Genomic DNA, 18,939 nt, shown 5'->3' on the forward strand with positions numbered 1-18,939 from the left:
ATTGTGTTTAAACAGCAGTCATCCTGGTGTAGGTCACAGGATTATATATGTGGCAAGAACAAGGAAATGAAAAGTAATGGACGAATGAGAGCATGCACATAAGGAAACAAAACATACAATGAACCACTGTTAAGGTAAACAATAACTAAAACTAGGTTAAAAAAGTATTAATTTAATTTGATCAAACAATTAAATCTCCCTGACTGCACCTTCTATAATAACACATCTATTTACATTCTCAGGCATAATGAGGAATTAAAATTCATAATTATGGTTGGCACTCATTGAAATTGCAGTGATGTATGATGAGGTGAACTCTATTTAACCCTTTGTAATTTATTCAGAAGGCAGCTTTGGCCTAACAGGACAAACCTGTTCCTTTTCAAAGGAACTTTGTGGGGCCTTCGCCCTGTATGTCAGTGTGTGTGAACCCCACTGAGCTCATTAAACTGTTAATATCGCTTTCTTCCTCTCCACAAAACCTGAAATCTCACAAGATATTGCATGCTCAATGGCTGAGACACACATCCCTGCACATACACACACACACACACACACACACACACACACACACACACACACACACACACACACACACACACACACACACACACACACACACACACACACTCAGACAAACAGAAACACTCACATACGCACACACAAAGCTTCGCAAAGCTTTTCTGACTAAGTGCGTGCCTGGCTGCTTGCTTAAACACACCCACACACTCACACACAGACGTACACACACACACACGGCTGCAGCACAGCGCTCTTATTTAAACTGATGTGAGTGCTGTCACGACATCCGACTAGTCCTATTTGTTCCACAGAAGCCTTGGCGTGAGAGAGCAGGGTCACCCCACTGGCTCTCATGCAAATCCATTCAGCACACACACGCACGCGCACACTCACAGATACACACACACACACACACACACACACACACACACACACACACACACGCACACACTTAGTGGTCCTGCAGATAAGCAAAAAAAGAGGGAGACGGACAGGCAGGCATGTAGAGATTCTAACAGAGAGAGAAGAGTGGACAGGAAAACCATCGGGCAGAAAGACGAACAAACTGAAGACAGACAGACAGACAGACAGACAGACAGCGAATCCTAAGCATGATTTTCCTTTGTTTATTACACTGCCCTCTTCTGGGTGCACCTAACTACGTATAAAACTAGAGACAAGACACTGCCCTTAATAAACATGAATGATTTATCGCTTTAGAACAAAACTGTATTGGACATTTTTTTTTTATATAAAATGAAACCTAGCTAGCTAAGGATCAAGGCGGTTTTAATGGTTACAAGACATGGATGTGAAAATATACAACTTTTTAAGTGGTTTCTTATAGATGAATCCAATATTTGCTCCTATTATTTGCTTCTATTCTTATTTTAAATGTTGTTGCATAATAATTACCAATAAAACATTACTTTTTTCACATTTTTGTGTTTACGCATTCAGAGCTTCTTTTAATTTATCTTGACATTCACACAAGCCAGTGACAGATTGACTGGTATCTCATTGTGCGAATGAACAAATCAGTGGTCTACAAATTGTTTGTGAATTAGGATCAGGAGGTCACACACTGTGACGCTCAATAACAGGTGGACAAGACTTAGATTCAGATGGAGCGGACAGGGCTTGTAAGTGGAGCATGGCGTGCACAGTGGGGTCATTTGGTGTCACCAAAATAAATACCAAGGAACGCAGCTCACATCCGACGAGCACAGTGAAAATAGGACTATTTGGGGTAACTGGGTGAGTGAGTGTTCATGTGCTTATGTCACAAAAGTTATATCATAACGCAGAACAAATAGAGATCTTTTAATTCCACAGTGTGTGAGTGTTCTGAGTGCTTGCGTTCTCCCTTTTCGTTGTCAGTCACAGTTGTGTCTGTGTAGCGCTGGTACTGAAGTACCGTGTGGGGATTTTGGTGAGTTAAACCTGCATGGTTGGCCATTGGATTTGTCCCGCATAGCCTAGCCCAAATATGTCAAGCGTGACAATATTAGTCATTTCAAGCCAAAAAAAGAATAGTGGGTCATATTCGCCTCTCCTCTCCCTCTTAAATCCGTGCTTGCACACACACACACAGACACACATACTCACTTTCGCCTGTTGCCCCTCCCCCTCCTTCTCCTTCTCCTTCCCCTCCCGCTCTCTCTCTCTCTCTCTCTCTCTCTCTCTCTCTCTCTCTTACACACACGCAAGCGAGCACACACTCAGCATGCTTCATTATACACTTGCCCACACAGCATAGCGTGCCGGAAACAGACCCAATGGATGCCAAGCTCCCGGTCCCTGCAGGCTTAGTGCCCCTAAAACACTGGATGCACCTTCCCAAATTAGGTTAATTTGCCTTTGCCGCAGAGAATGCTTAAAAAATACAGCCTAGTTGTCCCACAAACAATAATGGCAGAGAAATAATTAGATTATTTTGGGGGGAAATTTCAGCTCTCGCCAATTATTGACCTGGCAGTTTAATAGTCAGACCAGCTAAAGTGAAATAGATATGAGCTTTTGAAATGATGACAGTCAAAATGTTATGATAAGACTGATGTAGCCAAATACTACATATGCCATCAGACTATTCTGAAAGTAGGTTAGACGTTTCATTAAACATTCAGTTATTTATATGTCACAAAGAGAGCTCTGATAAACTTTATACATGACGAAATTATTCTTTTGTCTATTGTCCATTGTGGTCCAGTTCAGTGCTGCTTTGTGTACGATGCTGCATTACAGTAAATGCCTGCGACTGCCCTTCTTCCTCTGCCCTTATCACAGGGGTATTTGAGGATATGACCGGTTTCAGAGGGGGGAGTGAGACAGAAAGAGGAGGGGAGGGGGAGGGGAGGGGGGCTGATACAGAGAGGGGGCTTTTCTTCCCTCCTCCCTCTTTGGCACAGTAGGGTGCAAGGCTTGATTACTGTCTCTGCCTGAATTCATTTTATCCCCTTTTGTCACGTTCACCAAATCATTTCTGCTGTGGAGGCAGATAAACAAGCACGGAAGGTAGGCTAGACTTGAGGGGGCGAGTGCAATTTGCATCAGAGCGACTGAGTCTGCACGATTCATTGACGGGGCCAGAAATAGCATGAACGTGCATCACAAATTTAATCATAGCATAGAGTTCTCTCTCCCTCTCTGTAATGGTGGGCGACATTAGACCCAGATTAAGACACAGGTTTGCTTTGGTCAGCTGCAGAGAAATAAGGGCAATTATATCATATATAAAGGCAAAAATGTCTGTCCAAAGACATTTGTGAACCAACCGTGCCGGCCCTGGGGGAATGTCTGGCCGTTATTTCCAATTACTTCTGAGGCAATAAATGAAATGCACACAACCCAAACAGAGCACGGAGTGTGACCTATGCATGCAAGCAGGCAGAGCTCAGCTGATGTGACTTAGAGGCGTTGTCTGCCTGCATTTTGTACACAATTGCTTATTCATTCTCTATTTTTACAAACTAAAATAATTATGTGTACTTTAAAGGTAAACTTATTCTAACAAATTGTATTCTAGACAGCTTTTTTTGTGCGCTTCTGGGAAGGCTTAGACATTTAAGAAACTACATTTGTAAGTCATTTACATGAAGTACATGATAAATATATTAAGTTTCATAAGACATTCAGTATCAGTTACATCTTCTTGTATTGTCGGGTAAAAGAAGTTCGGACTGGGCCAGTTGATGAAGCCTGAATTACTGCTCCAACTCTTTACTTGATGATGTTTGAAGAAAGCACTGGAAACAGACATTGATGCAATAGAGTTTATTCTTCTAGCATATAATTCAACCCGAGTACACTCTCCGGAGAGTGAACTGATTTGTTCTGTCCTTGACACGGTCTATAGTGTCACTGCCTTTTTATCTGTAATCTCTTCCCCGTTTCTTTTTATCTGCGGGTGTGCAAAGCTTTCCCTTATCACAACCACCTTTCCTTAAATAACATCTCGCTGTCTTTTTTAATGCCTACAGTCCTCGCACAATATCTCTCTGCCTTTTCTGATTAGGGAATGGCGACCTCTTCATGTGTCTCTCTTCCTGGCATAACATCGCTTCATCTCTCCTAATGGGAGTTGGAAAGTCCTTGACTCACAATGCTCACACCTTTGCTTATGTCTCTTTGGTGCACAGCTGTGTTTTTAAAAAAAAAACCAATTGGTCTTTACTCAATCAAATAGGTTATATCTTAAACCATTCAAACCTCTCTATATTCACACTAATTCCAGCATGCAGATGTCACATATCTAAGTTTTAAACATTTAGGTATACTCAAGAATGTAGATATAATCTATAGTGGTAGCCTATTATGATTAAATCAAACTCCAACAGTATCTTACTGTAATGACTCCCCACATCTCATCTGTTAACTCTATTCATTCTCACTGCAAGTCATATTGCCACAGGAATGTCACTTGCCTGTTCATGTGAATCAGGGCCCTTCCTGCCATGCTTATGTATCCGTCTGCCAGAGCATGACACTGAAGTGATGAGCATTACCAACTGATGGATTCCATCCCCTGAGACTGACAGTGGTTGCGGTGGTTTTGGCAAGGGTTAACTTGCTCAAGATGTTAACACAAGAAGCTTCCTCACCAATGGTGGCTGGAATAGAAGAGTTGCTGAGGCCTAAAGATGGCCCAGGGTTAAGATGGCTTTGTTAGGGAATATTAGCACATTGCACTGCACCTTTACTGCTTCTTTTAGATGCTAAAACTGCATTTCGTTGTCCTAGTACTTGTACTCTGTGCAATGACAATAAAATTGAATCTAATCTAATCTAATTAGGAAATTTTCCCTCTGAGTCGAAGCCATATCCTCCTCTCAAAGGATATGCTTTTTAATTGCTACAACAAGGGAATTGAAAACATTTGCAACATATGTAGTTATTACTGTACACTGGGACACATATATTATTATATATATTTTCCCCGGGCGCTTCATTGCAGCCCACTGCTCCTCCGGGATGGGTTAAATGCAGAGAAATAATTTCCCCATTGTGGGACTATCCATCCATCCGTCCATCTTCCATAACCGCTTATCCAGTTAAGGGTCGTGGGGGTGCTGGAGCCGATCCCAGCTGTCAATGGGTGAAGGCAGGGTTCACCCTGGACAGGTCGCCAGTCTGTCGCAGGGCAGACATATATAGACAGACAACCACTCACACTCACATCCACACCTACGGGCAATTTAGAGTCTCCAATGCACCTAAGCTGCATGTCTTTGGACTGTGGGAGGAAGCCGGAGAACCCGGAGAGAACCCACGCTGACACGGGGAGAACATGCAAACTCCACACAGAAGGTTGTCCAGCCCGGGAATTGAACCCGGGCCCCTCTTGCTGTGAGGCGACAGTGCTAACCACTACACCACCGTGCAGCCCATTGTGGGACTAATAAAGGCTTAATTATTATTATTATTATTATTATTATTATTATTATTATTATTATTATTATTATTATTATTATTATTATTATTATTATTATTATTATAAATAAATGCTCATATTAAATGAATCATAATGCTTTTATTTTGGTAGAAAGAAGACAAACTTCCTGTGGTTAAATCCTGCTAACTTGATTGGTTACTGAACGTTCCACGCAGCGTGGCTTGGCTACGTCGTAACCATAGCAACAGCCAGAGCATTGCTAGTGCAAACATTTGAGTTCTGTCATGATTTTCTGGGACTGCTGACTATGGGTAGGTAAAGGTTTCTTATGTTTACTGTGTGTGTGTGTGTGTGTGTGTGTGTGTGTGTGTGTGTGTGTGTGTGTGTGTGTGTGTGTGTGTGTGTGTGTGTGTGTGTGTGTGGCTGCAGGTTCTTGTGTTTGACCTGCAGCAGAGTAGATTATTTATGAATGATAATGTGCATGCATTAAAAAAAACAAAAAACTTTATTTTGAAAACAATGCACATGGCAAGTAAATAACAATGTGTCTATATGTGTCTATTCAACTTTGTAGTAATGCAGATGATGTGCAATGTAGTTTGCATGAAGAAACTTTAAATCTGTTTTCCAATGATGTGTGTGTGTGTGTGTATAGGCCTACAAGCCATTCACCCACAGACTTGCACCTCCAGCACAGACCAGGTAATGCAACAAGAGTGTGGACTCTTAGCTGGAGAGGTGCTGGTTCACCTCCCGGGCACTGCCGATGTGCTCTTGAGCCAAGCACCGACCCACTAACTTCTCGGGGGAGCTCCTGTCATGGGCAGCCCTGCATGTCTTAATGCATGTTGTGTGCATGTATGCATTTGGAATTGAGGATTCTTCATCTTCTTCTAGTTGTTGGACAAAACTATAACACGACTCCATGATGCTCACCTGTTCCTTAAAACAAACAATTGTCTTGTGACTCAATGAAATCTAATTCATTGAGCGATTGTTTCAACTCCTTCTTCAGGATTGAGCGTGTTGTGCACATTTCTTCATCTTGTGTCCTCCCTTTCAGAGTGAGCCGAATGCTTTTTGCCCTTCAGTGCAACTAAACTATGGGCCCTCATGAGTCTGTATGTCCGTGTGTGTGTTTCCTCTCACGACTTTGACATGCGTCCATGCAGAATAGATGAGTTCATGAACAGCTTGCATCTCTCACATTAGACTGATTAATAGTTCAATCGGGGCTAAAACGGACGAAATGTCACAGGGGAACAGTTGTCATGCGAAATCAGCTCTCTATATCTGCGTCCATCTGAAGGGATAGCCCTGCTTAATGCTGTCACAGGGCGTTGCCAGTGATTTAGGATCTCTGTTGTGTTTTAAATGCAGAGCCTAGAGACAGTAGGGGGGCAATCAGGCTATTAGCGTGCGTGAGCATGAAGATATTTGACTAGGCAGGGTTTGTATATCTGCGCTGGTGTGTGAGTGTGAAAGAGACCGAGGGACTACACATTCTTGTTTACATGCTAGTCCTTGAATAATTGGTTTGTGTGTCAAGATAAACCTGCCCGGCTTTGCATGAGTTCTTAGATTGGATGTGCGTCAGTCTGTGTGGATTGTGCATGCGATCAAATCTTCGTCTGTTTGTGCCTTATATATATATATATATTTTCCTGCGTGTTCTCTCACTCTATTTCCCTCGGATGGCCTGTGAGGGCATTTAATGACTTGCATGCAGACGTGCACAGGGAACCATCTGATGGGAGTGATCTCTGGCCCTCAATTGGCCAGATGTAATTAATCTGAGGTCAAGTGTTGAGTTGGCGTGATGCTTTCCCGTCACTAATGGTTCACTGATAGATAAATGCCCTGAGAGCGTGCACACACGGATAGACAGACAGAGGCTGGGTTTGGCTCGCACTGTTCTCCTGGCACGACCTCACTGGCCACTATTGAACAACATGCGATAGCTGGACTTTCCTTGGTTCGCAGCTAAGCACAGCACAGTGTACACAAATCATTTTTTTCATTGCCCCCTTCGACTGAGTTTGTGGATATTTACGACACTTGAAGGTTGAACCGGTCCTTGTTAAACCTTGTTTTGCCCCGCAGTGGAGGACAGGCTAATATATAGCTGTGAAGTCAAAATACCCTCAGCTGTGAAATGCCATAATCTACAGTCTATAAGCTTAATGCCATAAGCTTGACTGATTCATCTATTGAATAGAGTGTACGGCAAATGGGTTTAATATGGTGGACATCACGCTAAGGGATTTACCCTTACATTAACCTCAGAGGCTAAGTGCTATTCATCAGTTTAAAAGTGCCACCCACTTTTATCCTGAAAAGAGTCAAATGTTCCTGGGTTATATTGGGATAAACACATTGTTTTAGGATGATTGTAGAAATACTTTGGTATCACGATTTCATTTATTTAAGAGTGATTAAGAGGCATGTTTTGTTTTAACAAACATTCTATTTTTGTCTCGAGGCTGCTACTGTCGGTCGTTGTGTTGTAACTTGAAGGGGGTGGATTTTACACAAGAGTCTGGAAGTTAATTACAGAGAACAGAGAAAAACACAGGGAATCACCTCTCAAGAGCTCAATGAAACAATAATCCCTCTGAAACGAGACGGTGTTTCTCACTTAAAAGCTTCAATTCGTGTTGAAATAATAAAAGGCCTTTATAACTTACTTCAACAACATATTTTTGTGTTTTTAATATCAAAATCCAATCTTCCTTTAATACAAAATATGACCCGTGTTTACTTATGCTAGTACTGATCACTTTCAAAAAATAATAATAATTTTTTTGTAACTGTACACTTTAAAGTATTCCATTTCACATGGTTAGCTAAAGCTAAAAATGCTTCAACTTCCGTGTCACTGGGACTTTAACATTTCTATTTATACTAAGTTTGCAGTATAGCCAAAACAATTATAGTCAATAAATCAACTACTTGAGCAAAATCAATCAAAACCAAGTTTGTTTCTAAAGCAAAACATGCTAAATATCTAATGGTTATAGATCTTTATGCTACATTTTTAATGATGTCTCATAGGATTTGGGAATTTGTGATGTTTTGTTATTATTTCTGATTTTGTATACACAGAATAATTATTCCATTCATTAAAAAACTAAATTAGACAGATGAATCAGTATTAAAAATAATGTGTACGTGCAGCCCTGGTTTGCAGCACTAAATGGAAATCCATAACACACACCAAACAACATTTCCAGAATAGCTAATTCTGTGTTTTCTTTCGTGTCCAGAAGACGAGGAAAGATCTTCGGAGGATGAGCAGGAGGGAGAGAAGGAAATGAAGATGGTTCTTCAGTGTCCTCCGATCTACCCACTGCCTGAAGAGATAAAAAAGGTAGGCAGTTCAAAAATCATGTTTCTGAAAACCCCTGGCAGGTACTTACTATCATTTTTATTTGAAGTTATATCCAAACACCTACACTCTACTCCCAGGGGAACATATGCATATAATAACATTTCAGCACACACAATCGCTTTGGGACCATACTGTTACCTTTCAAAGCAGCATGTTAATGAAAGACCATATTGACGCAACATATGTTGTTAACATACAGGATTTTTTTTATAACCCAGAAATACAAATGTATATTTTACATCCTGATGAATGTTTCAACACTGCTCTCTCTCTCTCCATATGCTGCAGTAATCCATGTGATTTGAACAAGAAATGGGACAATGTCTCCTCTTTTAATCTTCCATCTGCTTTAAGATAAAGCACTTAGGATGTAACATGGCAATGATGGCGTGTTGCTTTATAACCTTGTCAATGTCAGGTGGCAGTTACATATTACCATATGATATGCCATATGGTATGAATATAAATAAGCAGGGAATATTGCTTCCTTCAAACGGAAGGCATAGTGGGTCTCTACTACCAGGTAAAGCCGTGTATTCTCTGTTTGTCAAAGGAAATTATATCTCCAAAGTCCATGTTTTGCAGAAATTCGACACTGACGCAAAATAAATTTTCACATTGCACTATTTTGATAACGTTATTTTTATAAGCACTTACATTAAAAAAATGTTTCGAGCACACACAAAGCAAATTAATTAGACTAAGAACATTTTTTTCCCCCAATGTTTGTAACCAGTATATATCTTCTAATTCTGACTGTCAAAACAAGTTTAGAGCATTTTCTACCTTAATAATAATAATAATAATAATAATAATAATAATAATAATAATCATTCTATTTATAGAGCGCTTTTCAGAGTACTCAAAGACGCTTTACAGACATTTAAAAACAGCATTTAAAAGCTACACACTAAAAACTTAAAACTTAAAACACACAGCATTAGTCAGACATTAAAAGCAGATTTGAAGAGGTGAGTTTTGATTTCAGATTTGAACATTGAAAGATTATTGCAGTCTCGGATGTGTTTTTTGATGGAGAGAGTTCCAGAGTGAAGGGGCAGCTATTGAGAATGCTCTGTCGCCCCATGTTCGGTGCTTGGTCCTAAACAACCTATCTCACGCCTTTGGGAAACCCAGCCAACATGGCATCATATCCACTTACAATAGCGCCTTTGTATGTATCATCTCTTCCACATAAGAACTGCAGATTAAACAAACAGAGCAGCTGGCTGGTTATGAGTGGGCCCTCTGTGATTGCTTTACCTGTAGCTCTCCAAAAGGCTGCTGGGAAAACTGGACAATCGTTTTCTGTCTTTTAAAATCTTTCCACTCCACGTTTTCTTGTGCCGTCATACTCTGCTGCTCACTATGTACAGTGTGCAATGTTTTCATAACCAATAGAAACGACGACTACATAATCAGACCACATTAATAATTATCTTTAATTCACATTTAATAAGCTTAGCTATGCTGTACAACATCAGTTACATTCATTTTTTTGTGACCAAGTCAACAGAGCATGACACAGAGCAGCAAGTTCATAGTGGTAAGATTACTCAACGGATCAATGAGGCTGCTCTCTATCTCTCTGTGCTCTGCTCTCTCTTCCTGTCTCCCTCAGTTCCCCCGTCTGTCGCTCTCGAGTCATTTCTGGAATTTCTCATTGAGGCCAGTAGATGGCTGTGAACAATACACCCCCTGGAATTATCTGAGGGTGGCTTTTCCATGCCCTCGTACAGACACAAAATCTCCCCAGTCTCCCCTGAAAGTCTCCTACAACACATCTATGCGTGCACACACACAAACACACACACACACACACACACACACACACACACACACACACACACCATTCATCCATTTGTACATCCATCTCTCTGCCTGCTGCGCCATGGCCAACAGACTCAAATGGGAATCCATTTTATTTATTGATTTATTTGGTGGCCATCCATCTCTCCCCAGTGTGTGTGTGTGTGTGTGTGTGTGTGTGTGTGTGTGTGTGTGTGTGTGTGTGTGTGTGTGTGTGTGTGTGTGTGTGTGTGTGCGTGCGTGCGCATCCATTTCAGTGCTTCTGTTTATGATTTGTCACAAGGGACATGTGATAACCAGACACAGAGCAAAGGGAAGAGAGAGAGAGAGAGAGAGACAATAACAAAGAATGAGAGAGGGAGGGGAGAGACTGACATTTTGATCATAGCCCCATCTGGTTCAGACTCAGGATCTGCCCTCCCTCCCCCTCCCTCCCCCCCCCTTTCCTCCCCCTGTCATCCACTCAGATTCCAATAGGTCCATAAAATAGAGGATGTTCTGGGCTTAGCCCCCCGCCGAGTACACTTCAGCACCATTTATTGGAGGAGGCTTAGGTGGCTAGGGCCAGTGGAGAGCAAAAAAAAACAACAGAGGCTGTGTGCGTCGCGAGCGCAAAGCTGTGGGTAGCACCATGTGAACTAGCCGGCGTGGGAGGCAAAGAGGAGGCGGTGTACTAACAGGCCCATTTAAGTGCTGTTAATCCTGGTGTGCTGGGAGAGGGCTGGCACCAAGGTTTAATGGTGGGCTGCTGAGAAGGAGAGCGCTGCGGTTACACACATCTAGCATGCCTCCCACCCACACACTCGGGCACGGAAACACACATACTTGCACTGAACTTTGACGCCGTGAGTATGTTTATTGTGTATACAAACACGGGGATGCAGCTCAGATGCAGCTACTGGTACACACAGAGATACACCTACTCACAGGACAATAGGTAAACGATGTTAGACAGGGAGTGACATCGTCCACTGCTAACGTGGGTTTCCTTTTAATGTGTTTTTTGTTTTTTTTACGACATTTAAAAAACATGCAGTTTGGGTTGATATAAAAACTTAAAATGTTTTGTGGGTATGAGTCTGTGTTGGACATGCAGCATCTGGTCTGTCGGTATGTCAGTCTGGCCATGGCATCTCCCTTTTATCTAGTGCATGTCAGGACAGTGCAGCAATAATCCTATTTATAATGTGTTCCATTTGAACATGGGAAGTCTGAATTTCCAAGAGTCCAGTCGGAAATTTCAGCTGGAACGCGGCCTGAAAGTTGTACAAACCCCAGCGTTCCTGAGCTCAAAATCCAAATGGCTGCTCCTCGTATGCTTCTTATTAGCATGTCTGTCTTATTCATTAAATCAATCATACATACAGTACTGTCCAACTTCAATCTGTGGACATGTTGCTATGTTCTTTTTATGCCCAAAATACCGTTATAATTCCTTATTATCAACTGGTATTGCTGACAATGGCTTAGCATGTCATATCCTGGCTGGCAGAACCCCATTAAGTTTTCCGACTGGTTGTACTGGAACGCGATGAGCTCGGTGTGACATCATTCCCGACTCCCAATTTCCAAGGTTTATGGAACACAGAATTAGTAACTTACCACTCTCGGGTTATTTCATGTAGATTTGTTTGAGCTATGACAGTGACATCCATTGTTCCACATTTCACATGTAATTGTAAACATTCCAAATATGTCCCAGTCTATTTCCTGTCGCAGAGTATGTGAATGACATAAACTGGAAGTAAACCTGGACCAAACATGTGGCCAAGCAGTGCTTTAGTTATTATAGTGAGGTTCATATGAGAGTAGGGAATGGCTTATTCTTTGGTTTCATATTTCTCTGGAGCTAGATAAACCACTTTTTGCCACCATAACAGTTTTTGCAAGGGAACTGAAACTAATCTATGCAGCATTACATTTTATTTAAAAAAATGCTGAGAATGCATGGTGATTCTCAGTTTCACCCTGTGTCTTGTGAATTCAGTCATGCTTCCCCTCAGTCCCTGTCTTTATCTTTCTCAAGGGCACATTATCACTCATTATTCAGGGACCAGGGAGTGTTACTCCCTCCTCTCACTTAATTGTCTTTGAATTGAAAATCAACTCAAACCTGCTTCTCCAAGCAGGTGGCCAGACTAAAAATAGCACTGCGTTGGCGTGTTGCTACAGGTACCAGTGAGAAGATGGAAAATATGATCCAGGAAGTCCTGTTGAGTTAAAACATCCATTCATTTGAAAGAAGTTTATGATACTGTGAGACAGAAAAGTTATGAGAGGAAAAATCATATTATGTTCTTTTTTGAGGATCACAATGTGAAAAATAGAAACAAAGTACCCTCCCTGGATTTTGTGCTTGCACTTATTTCATTGGCCAACAGAACACTGCTGGATGACGTTGCGTTGCTAGACAATCTGGATTTTTTTGGGGAGACCTCTGCTTCACCAGTCGGGATCCCTGCCGTGCTAATGCAATGACATAGTGCCATTGCTGGTCCGTACATAGCATAATCCTTTTTCTGTTGCCACCACCAAAACTCAAACAACACTGTAAACCCCTTCCTTACTTGGCATGATTTTTCTCCCCAAGTTGTCAAAGTGACACTTTTTTGGTCGCAGTGTTCTAGTCCAAATGTGGCTCGAGGATGAGTTGTTTTCAGTGTAGCACCGAGCAGAGTACACCACAGTCCTTTTTACGCAGCAGCTGAGCACCTCTTGTTCTCTACGAGACACTAATACTACCTATTCACTTCTCAAGTGCTCAAACACACAGTGGAACAGGACAAGACGTTCACCTCCCAGAGAGAGGGGAGCACAGGGAGGAGAAGCAAGAAAAGCGAGTAAAGAAAGACGGAGACAAGAGTGACAACACTCCCTGTTAACTTCTCAAATGTTTTGGTGTGTGAAGAGCTCCGAAACAGAATGTAACGGGACAAGACGTTCACTTTCGAGAAAATTAGAGAGCGAGTGCAGAGCGAGGGAGAGAGAGAGAGAGAGAGAGAGAGAGAGAGAGAGAGAGAGAGAGAGAGAGAGAGAGAGAGAGAGAGAGGAGAGAGAGAGAGAGAGAGAGAGAGAGAGAGAGAGAGAGAGAGAGAGAGAACAGGGAGCATCTCAGTGTGTAAGAGAGATGTGTGACTTTCCTGTTTTATTTCCATCTGAGGGAGAGAATCAACGGAGAGAATAAGACCTGAGACATAAAATGAAGACACCATCTGTCATCACACACACACACACACACACACACACACACACACACACACACACACACACACACACACACACACACACACACACACACACACACACACACACACACACATTCATAGAGATACACATGCAAGCACACAAACACATCCAGCTCTCTCCTTTATGCTATTTATCGGGGTTTTTTTGTTTCCTTTCATAACACCAGACACACATTAGCACTCACATAAGCAACACAATAGTAGATTTTAGACAAAAAATTTGGAGCTAAAAAGGGCTGTGTTTACCTACCCCTCTCCACACATACACGTGCACAGGCGCTGCACGTCATGGCATGCGTTCACTACCTGTCTGACTCTGGTTTCATTCATAATTGAGGTGCTGAGTTTTGTTAGCCAGTGCATTCACATTTCAGCCTGAGGCCACCATCCCTACTACAGTGTCTCAGTAACTTGCTATTTTTCTTACCATCTCCCTCTCTCTAACTTTCTCTCGGGTATATGCAGTATAGTACTGCAGAGCTCTACATTGACTGATAGCAGAGAGTGCACTGGATGTGTCACCATAGGACCTGCAGTACTGACAGGTTTTGCTGCCTGGCTGACTGCTGTCTAAAGTGTCAACTGTAGGTAAAACTTACAGTTGGAGTTGAAGCATAGTGGGTGTGTTTGTGTATGTGTGGGTGTGTTTGTTTGTGCACGCACACTCCTCACTTGTGAGACCTTGAGAGTGAGGACATTTTTGTAATGTAATGGGAGAACATTTAAACCGGTAGTCACCTCAAAAACTTGATATAATGTCCACACAATCTGCGCGGCGAAAGCAGCAAGTTAGCAGAAAATAGACTGGAAGCATTATAGTAGTTTTCGGTTGTGGTCACGTGCACCAGTAAAAACGCTAGCTCCTATGCTGCCTTTGTATACAGACAGCTGTGTAGGCCCATGAAATGCATGGCTAAAACACCTCCTGTGTAAACAAACCTGTGACATTTTATTTAAGCTTAGGGGGGGATGTGGGTTTGTAACAACAGGACATGAAGTAATTAACTAAAATAAATGAATCAAAACAGCAATTTCATTTCATCGCATTCAAACAATAAAAGTGGATCAGATCTCCTTTGCGCTGTCCATGCTTTGACCACACTGCCCTCTGTATGTTGACAGCACCGGTACAAAAAGTCTAGGCCTCACTCATCATCAGTCAAGTTGATTCATTTGAGTTTTGACCACTTTAAAACACCCTTCATCTTTTTATCCAACAGCTTCACATCTGTGTGACTGCAGATTTTTCTTCTTCTATTAGTTTACAAACTAAAATCAAACTTTTTTTTATTTTTAGTTCATTTTTCTAAAACTTTTAAGATGTTACTACATCCATCAGACTTTTTGTCTTGCTGAGCCTCTCTGTGTTATCATTCTTTTTTACAAGGATGTAATAAAATCTACTTGATTCGAGCTGTCTTACAGAATGTCTGAAACAACCCTCATATGGTTTAAGTGGTAAAACTCGCGAGGGTGTTTGTGCGGACCAAAGTATGTTTAGCAAAAAGCACCACTGTCAGCATCTGTTGGGGCGTGGTCACTTACAGTATGTGTTTGTTTCAGTTCAAGGATGGGAAAAGGACATTTTCTAAAAATCTGCTGCTTTGTTTGTTTGTTGGACCGTACACATTTGCCCTGTCACTCTGATTTAAGGTTTTATCATCCTTTAATGTGCTTTTAGTTTCATACAAATATACTTAAACTAAAGTCAGTCCCTTTTAATAGAAAAAAAGATTTAATCTCTTTCGTGGTACATCCTGAAGTTCCCTAAGGGGATCAATAAAGGCTTATCTTATTTGAGAAGAGATTCGACTTTTTAAGCATTTATTGTAAGAACAGAACAATATTAAAATGGCAGCACGGCAGAAGTATATAGAAAGTTAAGATGTCTTCATGTAATCTGCAGTCTACTATATATCGTAGTACATTGTGTTCTTTTGGACACCTCACAGGAAACTCAGTTGTCAAAGTTACAAATGTAACTCTCTTATCACCAGTCTGGTGTGTTCGCTACGCTACGAAGCTCTTTCTGGGGGTTTTTCTTCTTACTAAAACCTGATACTTTTATGATATCTGCTGCTTCTGATTCTTAAAAAAACATTTGCAACTTCTCTCACTGTTCATCAATGTAAAAGTGTAAATCAAAGTCCTGACTAGCCTCTTTTCGTGTCTGTCCGTGCCTCTGACTGTTGATTTTCCAAGTGATGGCTCTCAACGGCTCATGCTCTCCTTCTCCACCCATCCATTTTTAATGTGAGCATTGCGAGTCTTCTGGAGCAAAAAGAGGAGAGTAGAGACAAGCCACATGTCCCAGTGAGCTACACCACGCTACACATCCTTCTCTCTTCTGTCCGTCTCACCTTCTTTCAATATCGTTCCCTCACTTCTCCTTTCCTTGAATAATGGATAGTTTTAAACCAGACACACTCCTTTGCTTTTTTTTCTTGGACCTTCTCCTCAATATGACCTCAGAAGGTCGATGGATAACGGTCACACATGTGTATCTCAGACTTGTCCCCTTTCTCCTCCTCTATCTTCATTGTCTTCATCACATTTTCTGCTTATCAGCAGGGCATGGCGATATGGCAAAACATTTCTATCACAATATAGGGGATTTCTTATCCCAATAACAATATTAATATAGCATGATTTCTGGTAATTCCAATAATGCAATCTAGTCTATATGAAATAACAACTTTGGATTCAAGTGTACTCTAAATAATTGAAATAAATTACTGAATATCTTTTCATTTTATCAAGAACTTTAGTCCAAAATAATCTGATTTTTTGATAAATTTAAAATTAGTATATACTTGTTAATATAATTTAAGACGACATAATTGTCTATCACGATATCTCGATATACGATTTAATCGCAATAAAGTTCCATTATCATATTAAATTATTGCCCAGCCCTACTTTTTAGGCTATTTTCTTAAATCTTGGAGAAGAGAGAGAGATTAAGAGAGAGGGAGTGAGGTCATCAGGTGAATGCTGATCTGCAGTAATGACTATCGTGCAATAATGTCACGGGGTGTTGTCTGGAGCCTTCGAAATACAAAGGGACAATATTGCAAGATAATCCAAAGGTCATTGCAGGGTCACTGTGGCAGTTTTGTTTTTTGAAAAAGACAACACATTAATCATGTGTTCAGACAGTCAATCCCTTAACATAAAATTCTTGTCAATGTTTGTTGCATACCCGGCATCCATATTGTGGTGAAACGGCCCTCATCATGATAATGTCATGTCAAGATAGCTAGATGTAATGTTTGATAGCAAAAAAGCATCTACAGGATTAAATAAAGGTAATAAAAAACTCAGTATTTTGTACTGATTCTGAAAGAGTCACACAGAGAAAAATGTATTGTGAAAAGGGGAAGAATGGTCCATTATCTGTGACATTCACAAAGATGTATTGTGTTTTCATCAAGGTTGCAAATATCACTTTTTTGAAAACTGGTAAATTTACTACAATAATTTCTTGCTATCATGGTTACAGATTTCACCACTCAATACAACTAGTCTCTGCATGTTTTGCGGTCGCTTTTAAAAGTTATTCAAGGAAACCGAAGTATCTGAGTTAGAGTTTGAGTTAAAGTGGGTACAATGGAGAGGTAATAAACCACTTAAAAAATGATAATTTACCCAACAGTGCAAGAGGACAGGATTTTTTTCTTGTAAACGTTAAATCAAAATAACTGCCTCGCTCAAAAGGTGACCTTATCTGACATAAAGCTTGAGTTATTTGTACAGTCAAACCGAATTAGATCTTCTGTGTTTGTTACTCATTCATCAGCGTCTGAAGCTTCTCTGCCTGATGAACTTCAGCACAGAGTTAAACACCGCAGGCGACGGCACTTGTTTTCTCTTGCTTAAGAGGGTTAAATGAGGTTGCAATTAGCTTCGCTCCACCGACTGTCATCTAGTCAGACAGAATGTCATTCCACCTGGTTTGAGCTGCAAATGAAGAGCACAAAAGTAGGATAAATGCTAAGAAGGTATGGTATTCACTGACAAAGTGGGCAGCAGCGGGGAAAAAAACAACAAGACAGGCAGACAGACACGTACACGCACACACATTTCAGCCAGTGTTACCTCCTCTGGCCTCTCCTGGGTTACTGTGCCGTGCCATGTCGTGACGAGCCGTGTGTTGTGATGCGTGTTCTAGTGGGGCTAAGGGAAGCACATGTGTTGTCTGCTAACTCTGATTAATGTAACAGACTACACTCCCCCTTCTCTCTCTGGCTTATTTTTTCTTTTTTTTTTCACTGGCCGCCCTGCTGTCCTGGCTTCACCTCTTACATGTATGTCTGCACTCAGTCTGTGTGTCAATCCCGGGCACTAAGAGGCGAGAGAGTCATTAAATTGTAATACAGTGCCTCTCTCGTTTTGTTGGTATAGCATATAGTGCATTGGAGTCCGTGAGGTAAACAATGTAGGCTAAAACGGCACAAAATGTTAATGCTAGGCTCAGGACAGTTCAAATTTCTGGCAAAGTCAAACAACCTCTTATATTATCATTCAGCTGTTGATGGTAACATTATATGCCCAGTTAAGGGGCCATAACATGCAGAAGGAGTAACTGTATACATGGAGAGTATGTAGTAATCATGCAGTTTAGAACGAGTGGATCATTTAGTCTAAAGTTACTGGCATAACGTTTTGTAATTTAAGCAAATTTAAGGTCCGATATGTTGACCAATATTCAATATCCCCTTTTTTTTACTCTTTGATCTAAATAGGTCATATATAAACAAGCTGTCAGTTTTGTCAGTTGGTTCAGTTCAGCTATGCAACATAAATGAATAGCAATTAGGGTGTAAATATTTAGTTTTGTTTTTGTCTGCAGAAAAAAAAAAAAATCAAGTCTCATGCACATTTCAAGGCACCAAAAGCATCACAACAGTAAATATGGTGATTTAAATAGACTGATGGAGCGGCGTTCTTGAAGATTTTCTTTGCAATAAAATGTCTGTTACTATATATAGTCGTAGGGGCTACAGGAAGTATTGCAATATCTATAAACGTATTTTCAGCCCTGTGTTTGAACGTGATGTGATGCGTGGCCAAGTGCCGGT

General features: G+C 41.1%; 1 protein-coding gene across 1 annotated transcript in view; it reads left to right on the plus strand.

Annotated features, from left to right (window-relative positions):
* The first annotated feature begins 8,714 nt into the window (after window positions 1-8,714).
* Window positions 8,715-18,939, plus strand: part of lekr1 (leucine, glutamate and lysine rich 1) — a 70,145-nt gene continuing 59,920 nt past the window's right edge. Inside the window, exon 1 of the mRNA XM_054604717.1 lies at window positions 8,715-8,783. Coding sequence (XP_054460692.1) covers window positions 8,727-8,783 — 57 coding nt within the window. The 5' untranslated portion in view covers window positions 8,715-8,726. The remainder of the gene's footprint in view (window positions 8,784-18,939) is intronic.

Source organism: Anoplopoma fimbria, chromosome 1 (assembly GCF_027596085.1).
Source record: "Anoplopoma fimbria isolate UVic2021 breed Golden Eagle Sablefish chromosome 1, Afim_UVic_2022, whole genome shotgun sequence".
Lineage (NCBI taxonomy): Eukaryota > Metazoa > Chordata > Actinopteri > Perciformes > Anoplopomatidae > Anoplopoma > Anoplopoma fimbria.